This window comes from Halichoerus grypus, chromosome 9 (assembly GCF_964656455.1).
Source record: "Halichoerus grypus chromosome 9, mHalGry1.hap1.1, whole genome shotgun sequence".
NCBI classification, from domain to species: Eukaryota; Metazoa; Chordata; class Mammalia; order Carnivora; family Phocidae; genus Halichoerus; species Halichoerus grypus.
Window position 1 is genome coordinate 118,466,984 of NC_135720.1, and position 19,923 is coordinate 118,486,906.

Below are 19,923 nucleotides of genomic sequence, written 5' to 3' on the forward strand. Positions count from 1 at the left end.
ACACTCTAAGATAGAAAACAAAAACAATTTACAAAATTATTTACTTTTCAATATAAGAGAGAAGTATGACCTGGGCTTAATTATGTTTGTGATAGTCCTACATTATACAAATATTTATCAAGTACTAACCATGTACAAGACATTACAGGACCACAAAGATGAATCTGACATTAACTTTGTGTAAGGGTCTATACTAAGTACTTTACATGCATGCTCTAACTTATTTAATCCTACAAGGTAGCTAATATTGTTGTTCCACTTTTACCCACAAAAAATCTAGCACTGAAGTTCCACAGTTTGTAGTGCTAGAGCCCAGATTAGTATTCAGAGTCTGCCTCCTGGGACCAAGTTCTTAACTACCCCAATAGGAGGAAACAAGTGTTAAGTGCACAAAAAGTAACATTTAAAGTGCTACAGTATACAAAAAAGAGGGCTTATTTCTTGTTTGGAGGGCTAAAAGCACATTTTGGCCAGGCAACATTTTGTCCTGGCCTCAAAGGATGGAGAAAATGAAGGAAACAAGAACATTATTTAGATAATACTATTGCTAATTTGGCCAAATGAGGAGGATATTTTATCTCAAATCTCGACTGCATAATAGAAAGAAATGTAATTACTATGTTCAAGATCAAGGAACTAAAATTGGCAAAGCAAATTGTTAAAGAAATAAATTTTATAAAGAATTTAGGATGATAGTTCTCTCATGATCATCATCCTTAGGTTTCACTGTTATCTCAGCAAACTGCCTTTCCAAAAGTAATACAAATTTTAACCAATATCCCATTCCTGTCAAAATAAACATAATCTAAGTTAATGAGATGTGAGAGTAGGTAAGTTTTATACAAATCGAACATTTTTAGATTTTGAAAGACAAAACCCATTTTCATTTTCCTCTTTAAAAATAAAAAGTAAGATGATACCTATTTTTTCAGGTTTAAGTAGCTTGAAAGACACGGTTGAGGTTCCTTTGCCACCTGACTTGGTTGTGACAATAATGTCTCCTTTGTCATTTTTAGCTTGTCCCACTCGACATACTATTTTACTTGCAGACCTCCATTCTGCCGTCAGGAGGCAATTATGTCCACAAATTGTCAAACCTGAAAATAAAAGCATGCATGTAACAAAATTCAAAAGAACAAAGGTAAGGTCTTAAACATGTCTATTACGTAAAAAGACAATTCTTCTGTCAGTATTACCAGGCTTTTTCCATGAAGTGAAAAATAAATCTAGAAATAACATTTCCTGTTCAATAGTTATGTCTATTATTGAATATACCCAATGTTACTTGCAAATATACTGTCTCTACTGATTTTTGTCTAATCTTTTTTCTCTAATATTTAAGACTCCCTTAGATTATATTTAAGTTTCTTCAAACATCAATGAAATTAAAAAATAATGACCATAATAATTATGTGTAGGCATTCCAGATTACTCGGACTATGAGAATCTTAAATTGCTTTCATAGGTTTTAGAAGGGAAATTATTGCTATTTTTAGAAATCTAAGTTATTGATATAAAATCCTAAAGTATACTAAGTATATATACCATTGCCTAAAATCATATTTATCCATTTTCCTGAAAATAATCTGCAATTACTTTTCCTAGCGTTTAAATTATATATGGTATACATAGTATATACTTTACTTCAAGCACAGCCTGGAGTCTGGTAAATCCAGCTAATATTCTTGGGCCTTACTGGATTACTATTTCATTTTTTATATCTGTATCCTAAATGGTAGCTCATGTTGCCTTAGTGTTTCCCTAATGATACTGTCACTATACTACATTCTGCTCTTAGAGTAAGCCAGCACTCCCAAACTGTCAACCCACGCCTGGAATCTCAGGCCCTGGTATCAAGTAAATTATTATAATTTAGGCAGTAACCAAACAGGGAGGCACTGAAAGATTACAGTGAGGAAGATGTGACCCCAGATAGAACACCAATATATCTCCATGCCAGCTCTTCAACTAACTTATTTTCTTTGTATTTTCCATTTCCACAAAACAGAACAACCTCATAAATGAATTTGGAAAAAATAAACCAAAATGTATGTGGCAAAGAACAGACACTTCACGCTTTTCTTTTCTCTTTAACTTTTTATACTGCTCAGCAGTCAAGTTTGGCAATTAATAATTTTTTTTTCAGATACCAGGAACACCTCAACTAATGCCAAATTTGGTTGAAAAAATGTAGGAAGGGATTCAAGTCATCTTTTGTTACAACTTAAAGCACTATTTAGTAAGAATGTTATATTAACCATAGAGTAATAAAAACCACCACCTTTTAAAGATGCATTTATTGAAATAATGAATTTCAGAGATTTCCCTAAAACAACCATTATTTATACATGTATGGAATTCTGCCTTTTTTTTTTTAAAGATTTTATTTATTTATTTGAGAGAGAGAGAGAGCATGAGCACTAGCAGGGAGTGGGGAGGGATGGGCAGAGGGAGAGGGAGAAGCAGGTTCTCCATTGAACAGGGAGCCCGATGTGGGGCTCGATCCCAGGGCATGGGGATCATGACCTGAGCCCAAGGTAGACACTTAACCAACTGAGCCACCCAGGCACCCCTGGAATTCTGTCTTTCTAATAACAGCACTTAAAGGATTCTTCAGGACTAAGTTTTCTTTGATTTTTTAAAAATGTATAATGACATTTATACATTTTTAAATGCATTCATAATTCAAAATTATTTTTTCAAAATGGGAATGTCTTTGATATCTTTCCTGAAAATCAGTTTTGTTTTGAAAAATGTACACAATTTAAGAGATTGATGGCACCCTTGGAACTCTTCTCCATCTTCAAGAGAAGCACTGTGAAACACTTCAATGAATATTTGTTCAAATAATGTTTATGCATACATAAATCAGTCTATGTATTTTTTAAATGATACAAAAGGCTTTAATAAACTAAACAGTTTTAGTGTTACAGATGGTAGGTATTTTGATATCACTCTAGGTTAATACATTAACTTAATATTTTAAAATTTTATAATATCAAAAAGATTCTTGTGATTTTAAATATTATCTCATTTCAGAAAAGAAAACAACTCAATAGTAAATGTCAGGACTTAGTATAAAGTCATTCCTAATATAGGTTCCCTGCTGGAGAACAACCTTATGATTAAAACTGAGCAATGGGAGATTTTCAATATATAGACAGCAAGCCTTAATAACATGCTCAGATGAGCAAACATATAAGTTATATCTATCACAGTACAAACTGGGAAAAAACTACCCAGAACAATAGTTTATTCATCTAGTTGTAGCTGCTATCAGGGTTTCTCTGATTTAATATCTGCTCTGCATTTTAACTAAAAAAAAAACTAATAATCACCATTTAATTTTAAACATAGATTCAAACAGATCATTTTAAATGTCATAAAAATTAAATAAGATCATAAGATTGATTTCTTAATTTCTAAAGCACATTTTTGCTAAGTTACTGCAAACCAAGAAATCTGCTTCATAAAATATAACAACATCTTTTTTTTTTTTAAAGTAACTTGTAGAATTTCAAATAAACTATTTTTATAATGTTTCACTTGGCTAGTGTAGATATCATCTGAGCTAAAAACATTCAAATTATTTAGCAGGTTGAGTTTGCTTTTTTTAAAAATGGTTTCTTGGCAATAGATAGGCAGGTTGAAAGCTGAACTAGCAAAGTTTATAGAAGTATACACACTTAGTCAAATAAGAATAGCATTGCCTGAAGCTAAAGCAAGATTAAAATTTACATAGACTAGTAACTGTCATGTTAGGAGCTCCAGCTAAAAGGTTGGACATAACCTCCATCTGTGTGGTTTATTACCATGCATTCTAGGGACTTTTCCATTTTGGATAAAGAAAAATCTAGAATGAGCTATGTCAAAAAAGCAAGACATAGGATTAGATAAAACTATCTTCATAAGAATAATTAATTTTTGTTTACTGAAGAATCAAAAACTATGGCTAGAGAAAACAATACAATACTGAAATAACACTAGTGAAAAGAATTAGCTGGGAAGTGCAAAACTCATTTATTAAACATAGTGCCGAGCTCCAATTCACTTTCTCTTTTCCAAAGGTTTTCCAGATGGCCAAAAAACAATCTGTCAAGCTGCACCAATTATGCAAGAAAAATAAGTTCCAACTCATAATCTCCAATACTTTACCAATGGGTCCCTCATAAATTTTTTTAAAAGATTTTATTTATTTACCTGAGAGAGAGTGAGCGCGCTCGAGAGAGAGCACAAGTCGGGGAGGAGCAGAGGGAGAGGGAGAGGCAGACTCCCCGCTGGGCAGGGAACTCACTCAGGGCTTGATCCCAGGACTCCAGAATCATGACCTGAGCTGAAGACAGACGCTTAACCGACTGAGCCACCCAGGCGCCCCTAGGGTCCCTCATAAATTAAGAAGAGTCAAGAGAATGTCTGAATCCAGATAAGTTTATATGGTAATCAGCATATATGTTCAGTAGCATATACTGAAGTCTCTCCCTTCCTCATTCTGAATGCATCTCTATTCTAAATGCATCTCAGAGTTCACAAGAAAATAATCCTAACTGACCAATTATAATTTATATATATATATATAATGGAATATTACTCAGCCATTAAGAAAGAATGAAATCTTGCCATTTGCAATGACATGAATGGAGCTATAGTATCAAGCTAAGTGAAATAAGTCAGTCAGAGAAAGACAAATACCATATGATTTCACTCATATGTGGAATTTAAGAAACAAAACAAACAAGCATAGGGAAAAAAGAGAGAGAGGCAAACCAAGCAACAGACTCTTAACTATAGAGAACAAACTGATGGTTACCAGAGGGGAGGCAGGTGGGGGGGATGGATTAAATAGGTGATGGATTAAGAAGCGCACTTGTGATGAGCACCAGGTATTGTACGGAAAGTGTTGAATCACTAAACTGTTCACCTGAAACAATTATACTGTATGTTAACTAAGTGGAATTAAAAAAACAAAAACAAAACAAAACAAAAAACTTAAAAAAAAAGAAAAGACAAGCCAGGGATGAGAACCACTGACAAACATGAATGCTTAAATAATCAGCAGTAAAAGGTCTCTATGTTACAGGGTGGGAGTTGGGGGGACAGACACTATACAAACTAACAAATTTATACAGTGCCAACTGGGTACAGAGCATGCATGTCCTTGAACTTAAAAAGATTAAAAAAAAAAACCCATAAACAGATCCTAAAAACTGTAATTTAGCTTACCATAAATATATAAGTATTAGGGGAGCCTAAATAAAAAGATGGATTAACATGGGTGGGAATTTAGTTTGAAGAACTTTTTTTTTTTTTTTGGAAGTCTCAAGTTTTGGCAGACAGAGACTATTCGTATTTCAGATTCATGGTGGCTCTCTCAACAACGATTAAGCATCAATGTGGCAGAGGAAAGGAAATAAATAAGATTCATAGGTCTCAGTAAGGATATGCACCCAGTGAGAGTGGATAGTTTCTTCTAGGTGAAGTGAGGATAAGAGCCAAGTGGTACTGATATCACCAGGAGATAAGAGTTTAGATTTGATTTGAAGGGCAATAAGGTACAGAAGAGGTATAATTTACAGAGCGCTACAGAACAAATACAGACAGTTGTATAATGGAGGGAAAACTAAAGACAGCAAAAATAGCTAGGGAGGCTATTTGGGCAATCAAAGCAGGAGAGAGCAAGGCTCAGGAACTGGAGGCAAATCTCAGCTGCAGGAAACCTTCTGAAGGACTTAGTGAAAAGCAATTTAGACAAGATTTGATAAAATAATGATTTTAAACAGAAAAGCCAGAAAACCAAATAATTCTTTCATCTTTATTCAGATCATTCTATACTGATCACAATGTTGTTGTTCTATCAGCTTGTCTCAACTGCCCACTATAAAAATGCATTTACCATTGAAACACAGTTCTTGCTCTTACCTATGAGGTCAACTGGGCCAGTCCCCAGGTTTTCTCCTCTAATTGTGACCTTTGTCCATGGTATTCCTTCATTTGGAGAGATGCCTGTCACAAGAGGGGGTTGTCGGGATCGGGACATCATGTTTTGTTGAGCAAACCAGAGATCTAGTTACAGAAGTAATCTGTCAAAAAAGAAAGGAAAGTATTAGTGACAACTGAAATAAGCACTGACTAAAAATACAATAATGCTAGACATTCAATACCAAAACAAAAAAGCATTCTTAAAGTTCTGAATTTTGTAGCTGTCATTTAGCCTATCTGCCAACATCTACTGAACATTAAATTTACCAAAGACATTGTACCTGGTATTGTGAGGGAAATGTCAGAAAAATAACAGGCAACTAAGCCCTTGGTTCTGGAACTTTCAATATAATGATAGATAGAACCTAATGTCACCATTTAGCTCCATGCCTACACCTGCTGAATCCCAAAAATATGCTAGAAATTGTTCTACTCTCCAAGTTGTTAAAGGAAGATGTTCTGATTAATCATGTTCATAAAAATTAAAATACATTTATATCCCCATAGGTATACTGAACTTCACTTTATTTTTGTGTTATACTTAGTACAGCAACTTTTTTAATGTGGTCAAATCAATATATTGACATTTTTACAAAACCTAGAATGTAGACCTAAGGCAAAAGCATGAATTTGCCAACTCTTCGGAGTATAGCAGAGTTGGTAAAAGTGCAGTTTCTGAGATCAAATACACCTGTATTCAAGGCCTGGTGCTCCAATTTACTAATTCTGTTCTAGACCCGCTGTTTTTGTACAGGTAAAGTGGACCTAGTAGTAGAACCTTCCAAAGGTTACAATTAAGGTTACATAGGATAATCCTAAGGAAAGCACAGTACCTAGCATATAGTAGGCAACAAATAAATAATAAAACCTCACTAATAAACTGCCACAGAACCCCTCAATTGCTCAAGGTTTCAGATGCCCCAGAAGATGACAGCGAGGTTCAGAGCAAAACAGCAAGAACTTGCTGGCTATCTATATCTTTACATACTGAGAAGTGAGACACCCTGGCCCCTGCCTTCACCTTGCAGTCAGCAGGAGATTAGAAGTTCAGTCTCTGAGGAAGCCAAACAGAAGACGACCAGGAATCAGGAATGCCAGGCATAGTAAGGATGATTAAGTGTCAACCTGCACAGCAAACTGTGGAACTACTTGGGCCTCTTCCTCCCCTGCTCTTACACCTGTCAGCAAGGTCTGTAAGCCCACCCTGCCCAACCTCACCTTGTCTGGATAAGTAGAATATTATTCTCTGAAGAAATTAAAGGGGAAAAAGGGAAAAAAGAACCAAAGATTTTGACATATAAGGGTCTTCCCCCCCAAAAAAGGTCTACTTGCAGTCATATCACCCAATGGAAAAGCCACTTACAAACAAACTGACCATAAACAAACTAAACAAATCAGCTATTCCCAGACTCTAAAATATACAAGGACAGCCAAAGACTATAAGATAGTCAAGGAAAATATGTAAGAGAGAGATGGAAGTCAGATAAACAAAAAAATCCAGAGGACACAGATATAAGGCAGGTGTAATAGGCTAAATTGTGTCCCCTAAAAAATACCATGTTGCAGTTCTATGCCTAGATACGTCAGAGTGTGATAGTATTTAGAGATCAGGCCTTTAAAGAAGTAATTAAAGTGGGCGCCTGGGTGGCTTAGTTGGTTAAGCAACTGCCTTCAGCTCAGGTCATGATCCTGGAGTCCCAGGATCGAGTCCCACATTGGACTCCCTGCTGCTTCTCCCTCTGATCCTCCCCCCTCTCATGTGCTCTCTCTCTCTCAAATAAATAAATAAAATCTTTAAAAAGTAAAATGAGCTCATATAGGTGGAACCTAATCCAATATGATGGGTGTCTTTATAAGAAGAGGAGATTAGGACCCAGACACACACAAGGAAGACCATGTGAGGACACAGGGAGAGGTCAGCTATCTACAAGCCAAGGAGAAAGGCCTCAGAAGGACTAACCCTGCTTACCCCATGTTCTTGAAACTCCAGCCTCCAGAATCATGAGACAATAAATTTCTGTTGTTTAACTACTCAATCTGTCAGGCTTTGTTATCACAATCCTAGCAAACTAACACAGAAGAAAAACAACAACAACAACAACAACAACAACAAAACCTTCAAAAGTATCGTAAGCTTTGATCCCAAATTAGTATCTGCAGAGGGAGAAGATTTTTCTCTCAAAGAATAGGATGTCATGAAAAGGAATCAATCCAAGAATAAAAGCTCTTGGGGAAAAAAAAAAAAAAGCTCCTGAAACTTTCAAAAGAGGCAAAAGAAACAAGATTTACATTGTCCTATTAATGCGAGAACTGGCATTGGTTTAACCAAAGGTAGTACTAAAGCAGCAAATAGCAGATGTATGTTTGAGAAGTGGGGGAGGGGGATAAAGAGGAAATGGGGTTACACATTTTATCTAAAATTGACTATCAAGATAATGTCAGATTAGACATAGAATCTGGAAATGTGGAAGTGGATGCTCTAAGAGAGAGTTAAAGGAGTTTGGGGTATGTTATATAATAAAGAATGTTACTGACCTTTGTCCCTGGTTTCTGGGAGATTCAAAATCCAAGAAGTATCTTTGTTACTCATGAGCCTTCAATATAATACGTACATAATATTCATGACAACTCAATATCAAACCTGGCCAAACCAGAAAGAGCAACCATGTTGGGGGTTTTGAGCCACTGACATCAGTTTGGCCTCTTCTGGAAAAGAGGAATGGGGCGAGAGACTTGAGTTCAATCTCATGGCCAATGAGTCCATGCCTACATTACTTATTTAATACAACTAAAATAGCAAAATGACAACAAAAAACAAAGGACCAGACAGACATTACCATTCATCCAATAAACCAAATGAGACAACTCAATTTATCATGAACTTATCTCCTTCCCTATCTCACCTCTTGAATCAAACAACCAAAATCTTTCTGTCAGAATGCAAAGTCAACTATTCCTCTCAATTCTATTGTTGCTTTCCCAGTTCAGACCCTCATCTTCTCTCCCTGGATATTGAAACAGACTTCAAACTGGTACTCTGTCCCTATATTCTCTCCACCGCAATCCACTCTCAGCAAACACCAGTTAATTCTCTAAAATACAGATCTAATCAACATCTTCCCAGATTTAAAAAAAAAAAAAATCTCATGACACCCCACTACTCAGAAGTCTCTGGTGCCCACAAAATTCTTACTATTTTATTAAAACCTGTCACAACTAGATTGACTATTCGGTATTTCCTACTTTGCCCTCAATCATTTCCCTCATTCATCCGACACTAACCATATAAGCCCATTCACCTTTAATGAACCATCAAGTACTTTCATGCCTTCATGATTTCATTTACCTTGTTCTGACTAAATAGCAAGTCTTTCAAAGTTTGTTAAATCCTTATCAATATTTCAAGGTCAATCTTAAATGTTACCTTCTCTAAAAGAGTCTCCCTGATCCCTCCTTCTACAATGCTTCTGATATTCTAATATTCACTGTGATAAATCTTAGATATCATGTTTATGACCCCTCTTTGAAAACACAAGATGTTTAATCAACTCCATACTCCCTGTAATACAGTACCTGACACAAAATACACATGCCATATGACTGCTGAAAGAAGTCACATAAATGTTTTCTGAATGTTTCATGATATCAGTGCAACACTGGAATTAAAATAGGATAAAGAGAAGAAATACATGGAGCAGCAAATAGAGAGAGGGAGCTAGTAGGTATATACATGCAAAAATTTTTTAAAGGTTTAAAAGACATTTGTATACAACAGCATCAAAAAGAACAAAATACTCAGGAACAAATTTTACAAAAGAGGTGCAAAACTAGTACTTTGAAAACCATAGACACTGTTGAAAAAAATTAAAAACCTAAATAAATGGAAAGACATGGATAGGAAGACTTAATATTCGTAAGATGATAATACTCCTCAAGTTCATCTATAAATAAAATTCAATCCCTATCAAATTCTTGGCTGGCTTTTTTGCAGAAATTGACTGATCATTAAATTCTATGGAAATGGGAAGGTCCTAGAATAGCCAGAGCAATCTTTAAAAACAGGAACAAGGGTGCCTGGGTGGCTCAGTCGTTAAGTGTCTGCCTTCAGCTCAGGTCATGATCCCAGGGTCCTGGGATCGAGCCCCGCATCGGGCTCCCTGCTCGGCAGGAAGCCTGCGTCTCCCTCTCCCACTCCCCCTGCTTGTGTTCCCTCTCTCGCTGTGTCTCTCTCTGTCAAATAAATAAATAAAAATCTTTAAAAAAATAAATAAAATAAAAATAAATAAATAAATAAATAAATAAATAAATAAAAACAGAAACAAGGTTGGAGGAGTCACATTTCCTGATTTCAAAACTTACTACAAGGCTATAATAATCAAGACAGTGTGGTACTGGCCTAAGGAAAGACATAGATCAATGGAATAGACTTGCGAATCCAGAAATAAACCCTTAAATACACAGTCAATTGATTTTTAACAATACAAAAAAATATGTTTTTGAACAAATAGTGCTGGGACAACTTGACATCCATATGCAAAAAACTGCAGTTGGATCCCTTCCTTATAACACACACAAAAATTTACTCCAAATATACTATAGACCTAAACGTACAAGACAAAACTATAAAACTGAAGAAAACGCAGGAGTAAGTCTTTGTGATCTTGGGTTAGGCAAACCCTTCTTAGATATAACACCACAAGCAACAAAAGGAGAAAAAGAGATAAACTGGACTTGGTCAAAATTAAAAACCTTTGTGCTTCAAAGGACACCATTAAAAAAAGCAAAAAAGACAACCCATAGGAGAAAATATTTGCAAATAGTGTATCTGATAAGAGACTTCTACCTAGAATACATAAAGAGCAATTACAATTCATAGTAAGAGCAAATAATACAATTAAAAAATGGGAAAGGATCTGAATAGACATTTCTGCAAAAAAGATAAAGAAAAGTCCAATAAAGACATGAAAAGATGCTCAATGTCATTAGCCAAGGAAATGCAAATCAAACCCACAATGAAATATCACCTTATACCCACTAGAAGGCTATAATCAAAAAGGCAAGGGCGCCTGGGTGGCTCAGTTGGTTAGGCGACTGCCTTCGGCTCAGGTCATGATCCTGGAGTCCCGGGATCGAGTCCCACATCGGGCTCCCTGCTTGGCGGGGAGTCTGCTTCTCCCTCTGACCCTCCCCTCCTCATGCTCTCTCTCTCTCATTCTCTCTCTCTCAAATAAATAAATAAGGTCTTTAAAAAAAAAAAAAAAAGGCAAAAAAAATTAATGTGTTGTCTTCATGTGGAGGTTCCTCAAAAAATTAAAAATAGAGCTACCCTATGACCCAGCAATTGCACTACTGGGTATTTACCCCAAAGACACAGATGTAGTGAAAAGAAGGGCCATATGCACCCCAATGTTCATACCAGCAATGTCCGCAATAGCCAAACTGTGGAAAGAGCCGAGATGCCCTTCAACAGAAGAATGGATAAAGATGTGGTCCATATATACAATGGAATATTACTCAGCCATCAGAAAGGATGAATACCCAACTTTTACATCAACATGGATGGGACTGGAGGAAATTATGCTAAGTGAAATAAGTCAAGCAAAGAAAGTCAATTATCATACGGTTTCACTTATTTGTGGAACATAAGGAATAGCATGGAGGACACTGGGAGAAGGAAGGGAAAAATACAGGGGGGGGAAATGGGAGGGGGAGACAAACCATGAGAGACTATGGACTCTGAGAAACAAAGTGAGGTTTGAGAGGGGAGGGGGTGGGGGGATGGGTTAGCCTGGTGATGGGTATTAAGGAGGGCACGTATTACATGGAGCACTGGGTGTTATACGAAAACAATGAATCATGGAACACTACATCAAAAACTAAAGATGTACTGTATGATGACATAACAATAAAAATAAAATTAAAAAAATAATAATAATGTGTTGTCAATGATGTGGAGAAATTAGAACCACCATGCATTGCTGGTGGGAATATAAAAGATACAGCCACTCTGGAAAAGTTTGGCAGTTCCTTAGGAGGTTAAACAGAGTTAATATAAAATTCATTGATTCCACTCCTAAGTAGCTACCCAAGAGAAATGAAAATATATGTCCACATAAAAACATGTCCATGAATGTTCACAGTAGCATTAATAAAAGTCAAAGAGTGGAATCAACTCAATGGTCTATAAATGGATGAATAAGAAAGTAAAATGTGGTATATCCATACAATGGAATATCATTTGGCATGAAAGAAAAAAGAAATGAAGTACTGTCATGTGCTTCAAAATGGATCAGTCTTGAAAACATTATAGTAAGTTAAAGAAGCCAGTCACAAAGAACCACACTCTGAATAACTCCATTTATATACAAATGTCTGAAATAGGCAAATCTACAGAGACACAAAGTAACTGCCTAGGGCTGGAGATGGGAGATTGGAAGGAACTGGAGTGACTTGCCAGTAAATATGGCCTTTTCAGTAGTGAGGAAAATTCTAAAGCTGATCGTGGTAATGGTGCACAACTATATGACTATGCTGAAAATCACTGAATTTTTCATTTAAATGGTTAAACTATATAGAATATGAATAAATCTATTTTAAAAAGACAACTGAAAAAATTCTTCAGATAGTTAGTTTAGACAGGAATACAATGGTTACTATTTTTGTTAGGATATTTCTGAGAATTTCAAAATCACACACTCAATACACACAGATACTGGAAACTCAGTTTTCATCTGAGAGAACATTCCAGTCTAGTTAGCACAGAACAGCTAAACACAATCATAAAGCCACATTCTTATGGCCTGAGGAATAGGAGGATGAAATTTTAAGCTAACAGAGTAGCTAGAGAGGAACAAGGGTGCCTGGGTGGCACAGTGGGTTAAGCGTCCAACTCTTGGTTTTGGCTCTGGTCATGATCTCAGGGTTGTGAGATCAAGCCCCGCATCAGTCAGGCTCTGAGCTGGGCACGGAGCCTGCTCGAGATTCTCTCTCCTTCTTCCTCTGCCCTTCCCGCTTGTGCACACATGCTCTCTCTCTTTCTCTCTAAAATAAATACATCTTTCAAAAAACAAAAAAAAGAAGAAAGGAAGGAAGGAAGGAAGGAAAGAAAGGAAGGAAGGAAGGAAGGAAGGAAGGAAGGAAGGAAGGAAGGAAGGAGGAAAGAAAGAAAGAAAGAAAGAAAGAAAGAAAGAAAGAAAGAAAGAAAGAAAGAAAGAAAGAAAGAAAAAGAAAGAAAGAAAGAAAGAAAAAGAAAGAAAGAAAAAGAAAGAAAGAAAAAGAAAAAGAAAGAAAGAAAGAAAGAAAGAAAGGAGAACAAAGTCCTGGAGTAGAGGGAGCCACAGATGCAGAAAAAATATTATTGAAACCCCTGGCTGACCCCTGAACTACACATTCATAGGATGCACAGGACAGACTCCAAGTAGCACAGTAGAGAGCAATAGCTTAAATAATGAAAGAAGTAAGCAGTGATTTCAGTTGCTGCCCACCACAGGGAAGACAAGAGTTTGAAATGTGAATCCAGTCAAATTAACAATGCCTGCTAAAAAACAAACAAACAAAGCTAACACTCTGCAGAATAACAGAACAGATTCCAAAGACTCTAAAACGTAATACCCACATACCTAGGACACAATAAAAATGATGGGACCCATTAAAAAATGTGAAAAATATGTAGCCCCTAGTCAAGTAACAAAGTAGACAATAGAAACAAGATGAGCCAAATCCAAATTAGTAAACAAGTATCTGAAAGAGTACAAAATAAGCTATTAAATATATAATGATAATGAATGGATATATGGCTACTCAAAATAGCAGAATTGAGATTACAAAAATAGAAATATAAAATGGAAATTCTAGAACAGGAAGGTACAGTATCTGAAATGAAAAATACACTGAGTTAAACAGAAAATAGTTGAAGAAACAGTGAACATGAACACAGATCAAGAAACTATATAATATAAAGAACAGGAAAAAGAAAAAGAACAGAGGTTCATTGACCTATGGAAAATATCAAACACTCTGGTATGAGTGGAATCTCAGAAGGAGAGAATAGAGAGAACGGAGCAGAATATAATACTTGAAGAAAAAAAGGGTGAAATTTTCCCAAATTTATTGAAAACTATTATTTTCTGGGGTGCCTGGGTGGCTCAGTCATTAAGTGTCTGCCTTCAGCTCAGGTCATGATCCTAGTCCTGGGATCAAGCCCCGCATCAGGCTCCTTGCTCAGCGGGAGACCTGCTTCTCCTTCCACTCCCCCTGCTTGTGTTCCCTCTCTCACTGTCCCTCTGTCAAATAAAAAAATAATTAAAAAAAAAAAACAAAACTATTATTTTCTAGATACCCAAGAAGTCCAGCAATCACCAGGCAAGATAAATACAAAGAAAATCACACCTAGACACACTGAAGTCAAACTGCTAAAAATCAATGATAAAGAAAAAAATCTTAAAAGCAGGCAGAGGAAAAACAGTGACACATTATATAAGTAAGAATGATGGTATGATGATAACTTCTAATGAGAAAAATTAAAGGTCAAAAGACAAATGGAAGATCCTAAAGTGCTGAAAGGAATTTTTTAAAAAGTCAGAAATGAAGGTTTTTAAAAAGGAATTTTATGCTGCTGGGAAAACTGAATAGCCACATTCAAAAGAGCAAAACTGCATCCCTATCTTACACTATAATAAAAATCAACTTAAAGCAGATTAAAGATTTGAACATAAGACCTGAAACTGTAAAACTCATACAAGGAAAGACAGGACGTAAGATTTTTTTTTTTAAGATTTTATTTATTTACTTGAGAGAGAGAGGGGGAGAACAGAGAGGGAAAGTAAGAGGGAGAAGCAGACTCCCCGTTGAGCAGGGAGCCCGACATGGGGCTCAATCCCAGGACCCTGGGATCATGACCCATGCCAAAGGCAGATGCTTAACCTACTGAGCCACCCAGGTGCCCCTGGATGTAAGATTCTTGACACTCGTCTTGGCAATGATTTTTTTTGGATTTCACACCAAAAATAAAGGTAACAAGAGCAAAAATAAACAAGTAGAACTACATCAAACTAAAAAGCATCTGCACTCCAAAGGAAACCAACAAAATCAAGGGCAATTATGGATGGGAGAAAATATTTGTAAACCATATATCCAACAAGGGGTTAACAACCAAAATTTAGAAGGAACTCGTACACCTCAAAAGCAAAAAAAAACAAATAATCCAAATAAGTGAGCTGAGGATCTGAATAGACACTTTTCCAAAGAAGACATAGAAATGACCAACAAGAACATGAAAAGGTGCTCAAAGTGACTAATCATCAGGGAAATGCAAATCAAAACCACAATGACATGATCACCCCACACCTGTTAAGATGTCTATTATCAAAAAGACAAGAGATAACAAATGCTGGTTGTAGAGAAAAGGGAGTATTTATACATTGCTGGTGGGAGTGTAAACTGGTATAGCCACTATGGAAAACAGCATGGAAGTTCCTCAAGAAATTAAAAATAGTTTTTCACAATGGGTTTGCCACCAGAACAGAGGTGTCATGAAACCACTGCTAAATCCGAAGCCAAAATGGGTAAGGAAAAGATTCAAACCTTTTCCATCGTCATTAGACACATAGATTTGGGCAAGTCTACTACCACTAGCCATCTGATCTACAAATGCGGTAGGATCAACATAAGAACCGTAACAATATTTGAGAAGAAGCCTGCTGAGATGAGAAAGAGCTTCTTCAAGTATGCCTGGATCTTGGATGAACTGAAAGTTGAATGTGAGCATGGTATCATCATTGATATCTCTCTGTGGAACTGTGAGACTAGCAAGTGTTAGTGACCATCACTGATGCCTTAACACACAGAGATTTTATCAAAAAAAAAAAAAAAATGATTAGAGGCATATGTCAGGGTAACCATGCTGTCCTGGTTGTTGTTGCTGGTGTTAATGAACTTGAAGCAAGAATGGGAATGATAAAGGACAGAAGCAGAAAAATGTTCACCTTTAGCCCTATAGCCTGCATAGGGATCAAACACATGCTGGTTGCTACATTCTTAAAGGGTCTCATGACTGCCTGTAAATCTCACCAATAGTCAAGCACCAAGGAAATCTTGCAAAAGTAGTTTTACGTAGAAATTTGGGAAAACATTTATGATCTAATACTCCATATACGTCCCCTCCCCCTTGAGCACTAAGCATATAACCACCAGCTTCATACAGCAAAAGTGCAGCTCTTTCTGTTCACTGGTCCTGTCCCTGTGCTACCTGAATACTAAGTTGTACCATGAAACATTTCTGTCCACGGGTCCTGTCCCTGTGCTACCTGAATACTTACTAAGTTGTACCATGAAACATTTCTGTCCACGGGTCCTGTCCCTGTGCTACCTGAATACTTACTAAGTTGCACCGTGAAACATCTTGACCATCACACTCAACAATCCCACAACAGGAAGATCCATGAGTGTGCCCTTCTGGCTTACACACTGGGTGTGAAACTAATTATTGGTATTAACAAAATGGATTCCATTGAGCCACCCTACAGACAGAAGAGATATGAAGAAATTAATTAAGTCAGCACATACATTAAGAAAACTGGCTACAACCCTGACATTCAGTAACATTTGTGCCAACTTCTGGTTGGAATGGTGACAACATGCCTTAGTTCAAAGGATGGAAAACAATCCTTAAATATGGCAATGCCAGTGGAACCACACTGCTTGAAGCTCTGACCTGTATCCTACAATCAACTCATCCAACTAACAAACCCCTGCATCTGTTCCTCCCCATCAAGACATCTATGAAATTGGTGGTATTGGTTCTATCCTTATAGGCTGAGTGAAAACTGTCAAACCCAGCATGATGGTCACCTTTGTTCCAGTCAACATTACAGCTTAAGCTTGAGTGAAGCTCTTCCTAGGGCCAATGTGAGCTTCAATCAAGAATATGTCTGTCAAAGATGTTGATTAAGGTAACACAGCTGGTGACAGCAAAAATGACCCACCAACAGAAGCAACTGGCTTTATGGCTCATGTGATATCCTGAGCCATCCAGGCCAAATCAGTGCTGGCTGTGTGCCTGTGCTGGATGGTCACACAGCTTCACGCTGCTCACAAGTTTCCTGTGCTAAAAGACTAATAATTTTGAGAAGAAGCTGGAAGAAATTCTTGAAATGGGGATGCTGCCATTGTTGATATGGTTCCTAGCAAGTCCGTACGTGTTGAGAGCTTCTCTTGACTACCCTCTTAGGGGTCATTTTGCTGTTCATGACATGAGACAGACAGTTGCTGTGGGTATCATCAAAGCAGTGGACAAGAAGGCTGCTGGAGCAGCCAAGGTCACCAAGTCTGCTCAGAAAGCTCAGAAATCTAAACGAATATTATCCCTAATACCTGCCACCCAAGTCTTAATCAGTGCTAGAAGAATAGTCTCAGGACTATTGTCTCAATCAGCCATTTAAGTTTAAAAGACTAGTTAACAATAATAATGCAGATAAAACCTTAAGAAGGAAAGAAGAATAATTTGTGAACTATTTGGGTGTGTGTGTGTGCGTGCACATGCGCGCACGTGCATGCAGCAGTTCTAAGTTTTTAATTTCAAATTCAGTACTTTTTTTAATGGAAACAGCTTTACCAAAAATCTGTCACAGAATTTTGAGACCCATGAAAACAATGTTTAATGGGGGCGCCTGGGTGGTTTGGTCGGTTAAGCATCTGCTTTGGGCTCAGGTCCCAATCCTCCTCCATTGGGCTCCCTGCTTAGCAGGGAGTCTGCTTCTCCCTCTCCCTTTGCTCCTCCCTCTGCTCTTCTCCCTCCTCATGCATGTACTCTCTAAATAAAATCTTTAAAAATAAAAAAATTAAAAATAAAACAATGTTTAAAGAAGAAAAAAATTTTTAAAGAAACTTTCTTATGATGCAGCAATCCACTTCTGGATATATATCCCAAAGAAACGAAATTATCTCAAAGAGACATATGTACTCTCATGTTCATTGCAGCATTCATTATTCACAATAGCCAAGATATGGAAACAACCTATGTGTCCATCAATGGATGAATGGATAAAGAAAATGTAACATACATACAATGATTATTTAGAAAAGAAGGGAATCTGGCCATTTGTGACAACATGGATAAAACTGGAGAACATATGCTAAGTGAAATAAGGCAGAGAGAGAAAGACAAATATTACATGGTATCACTCACATGTGGAACCTAAAAAAACATCTTTTTAAAAAAGGCTAACTCATAGAAACAGAGTAAAATGATAGTTGTTAGGGGTTGTTGGGCAGGGGAAACGACAGAAAAGGATACAAACTTTCAGTTACAAGCAAGGCCTAAGGATCTAATGGTGACTACAGTTGATAACACTATATTGTATAATGGAAATTTGCTGGGAGAATAGAACTTAAGTGTTTTCACCAAAAAAATAAAAAAAGGGTAAATAGGTAAGGTGATAGATGTGTAGATCAACCTAATTGTGGAATGTATATAATATCACAATGTATATAATACCAAATCATCAGGTTATATACTTTAAGTACATTATAATTTTGTCAGTTATATACCTCAATAAAGCCGGCAAAAAAAGGAATAAGATTGGTTATTTTCAAATAAAGGAACCTCATTGGGAACAAATCTGTATGACAAGAAATGCTGAAGGAATTTCTTCAATCTGAAGGAGAAATGACACCACACAGTAACTTGGAAGATTTTATAATGAGAAAGGATGAATTCATCAGGACATAACCATGTAAACTGTGTATACACCTAGTAATACAGTTTCAAAACACATGAAGCAAATGCTGAGTGAAAGGGTGAAAGAGCTAAATCCACAATCATGGTTAGAGATTTTATTTTATTTTTTAAGATTTTATTTATTTGACAAAGAGAGACACAGTGAGAGAGGGAACACAAGCAGGGGGAGTGGGAGAGGGAGAAGCAGGCTTCCCACTGAGCAGGGAGCCCGATGCGGGGCTCGATCCCAGGACCCTGGGATCATGACCTGGGCCAAAGGCAGACGCTTAAAGACTGAGCCACCCAGGTGTCCCATGGTTCGAGATTTTAATATACTCTTTACATAGGGGCACCTGGGTAGCTCAGTCAGTTAAGCGTCTGAGTCTTGATTTCAGCTCAGGGTCATGAGATCAAGCCCCATGTCGGACTCTGCACTGGGTATGGAACATGCTTAGGATTCTCTCTTTCCCTCTCCCAATGCCCCACCCCAGCCCCTTCCCCCACTCACATGCCCATATGCTCTCTCTACATAAATAAATAGGAATAACAGTTAAACAAAAGTACAAAAATTTGTAAGGCTATAGAATATATGAACAACACTACTGATCATCTTGACCTGACATTTACCAAAGCTCCTCTTCAAGTGTCTAAAGAATGTTCACCAAGATAGACTATATGCTGGGCCTAAAGTAAGTCACACTGATTTCCAAAGACTGAAATTCCAAAGGCTACAAAGGAATTAAATCAGAAAGCTACAGCAATACAATGCTGAGAAAAGTATCGAAGTATTTGGAAATTAAATAACAAACTTAAATAATCCAACAGTCAAAAAAAATAATGAAGAGGGAAACAAACAAAAAAAAATTTTGAACTGAATGTTAATGAAAATATAATCAAAATTTGTGAGATGTAGCCAAAGCAGTGCTTTAAAAGTTTATAATAAGAGAAGAAAGATTAAAATTAAGGATATATGTTTCTATCTTAAGAAATTAGAAAAGGCAAAGCTAATAATTAAACACAAAGGGGTAGGGAGGAAGAACAAAGGAAGTAGAATAAGGAAAATAACATACTGGTAATAAAAAAACAAACAAACAAACAAAAAATCAAGAAAAAATTGTAAAGCCATAAGTCTTTCTGCAAAAATTAACCAATAAACCCTAGCAAAATTCTCTTTAAAAAAAAGAAACACAGGGGTGCCTGGGTGGCTCAGTCGTTAAGCGTCTGCCTTCAGC

At 36.7% G+C, this 19,923-nt stretch overlaps 1 protein-coding gene and 1 pseudogene across 5 annotated transcripts in view; one reads left to right on the plus strand and one right to left on the minus strand.

Annotated features, from left to right (window-relative positions):
* EXOC2 (exocyst complex component 2) overlaps nt 1-19,923 on the minus strand; it is a 256,500-nt gene that overhangs the window by 197,224 nt on the left and 39,353 nt on the right. For 4 of the 5 annotated variants that reach the window (XM_036072478.2, XM_036072479.2, XM_036072475.2 and 1 more), the window contains 2 exons: nt 5,917-6,077; nt 921-1,097 (listed from right to left, as the gene is read on the minus strand). In XM_036072478.2, coding sequence (XP_035928371.1) covers nt 921-1,097; nt 5,917-6,037 — 298 coding nt within the window. In that variant the 5' untranslated portion in view covers nt 6,038-6,077. Of the gene's footprint in view, nt 1-920; nt 1,098-5,916; nt 6,078-8,511; nt 8,683-19,923 lie in introns of all 5 variants that reach the window. The other variant, XM_036072476.2, reaches the window with a different exon arrangement.
* Nucleotides 15,536-17,414, plus strand: LOC144378935 (elongation factor 1-alpha 1 pseudogene; annotated as a pseudogene).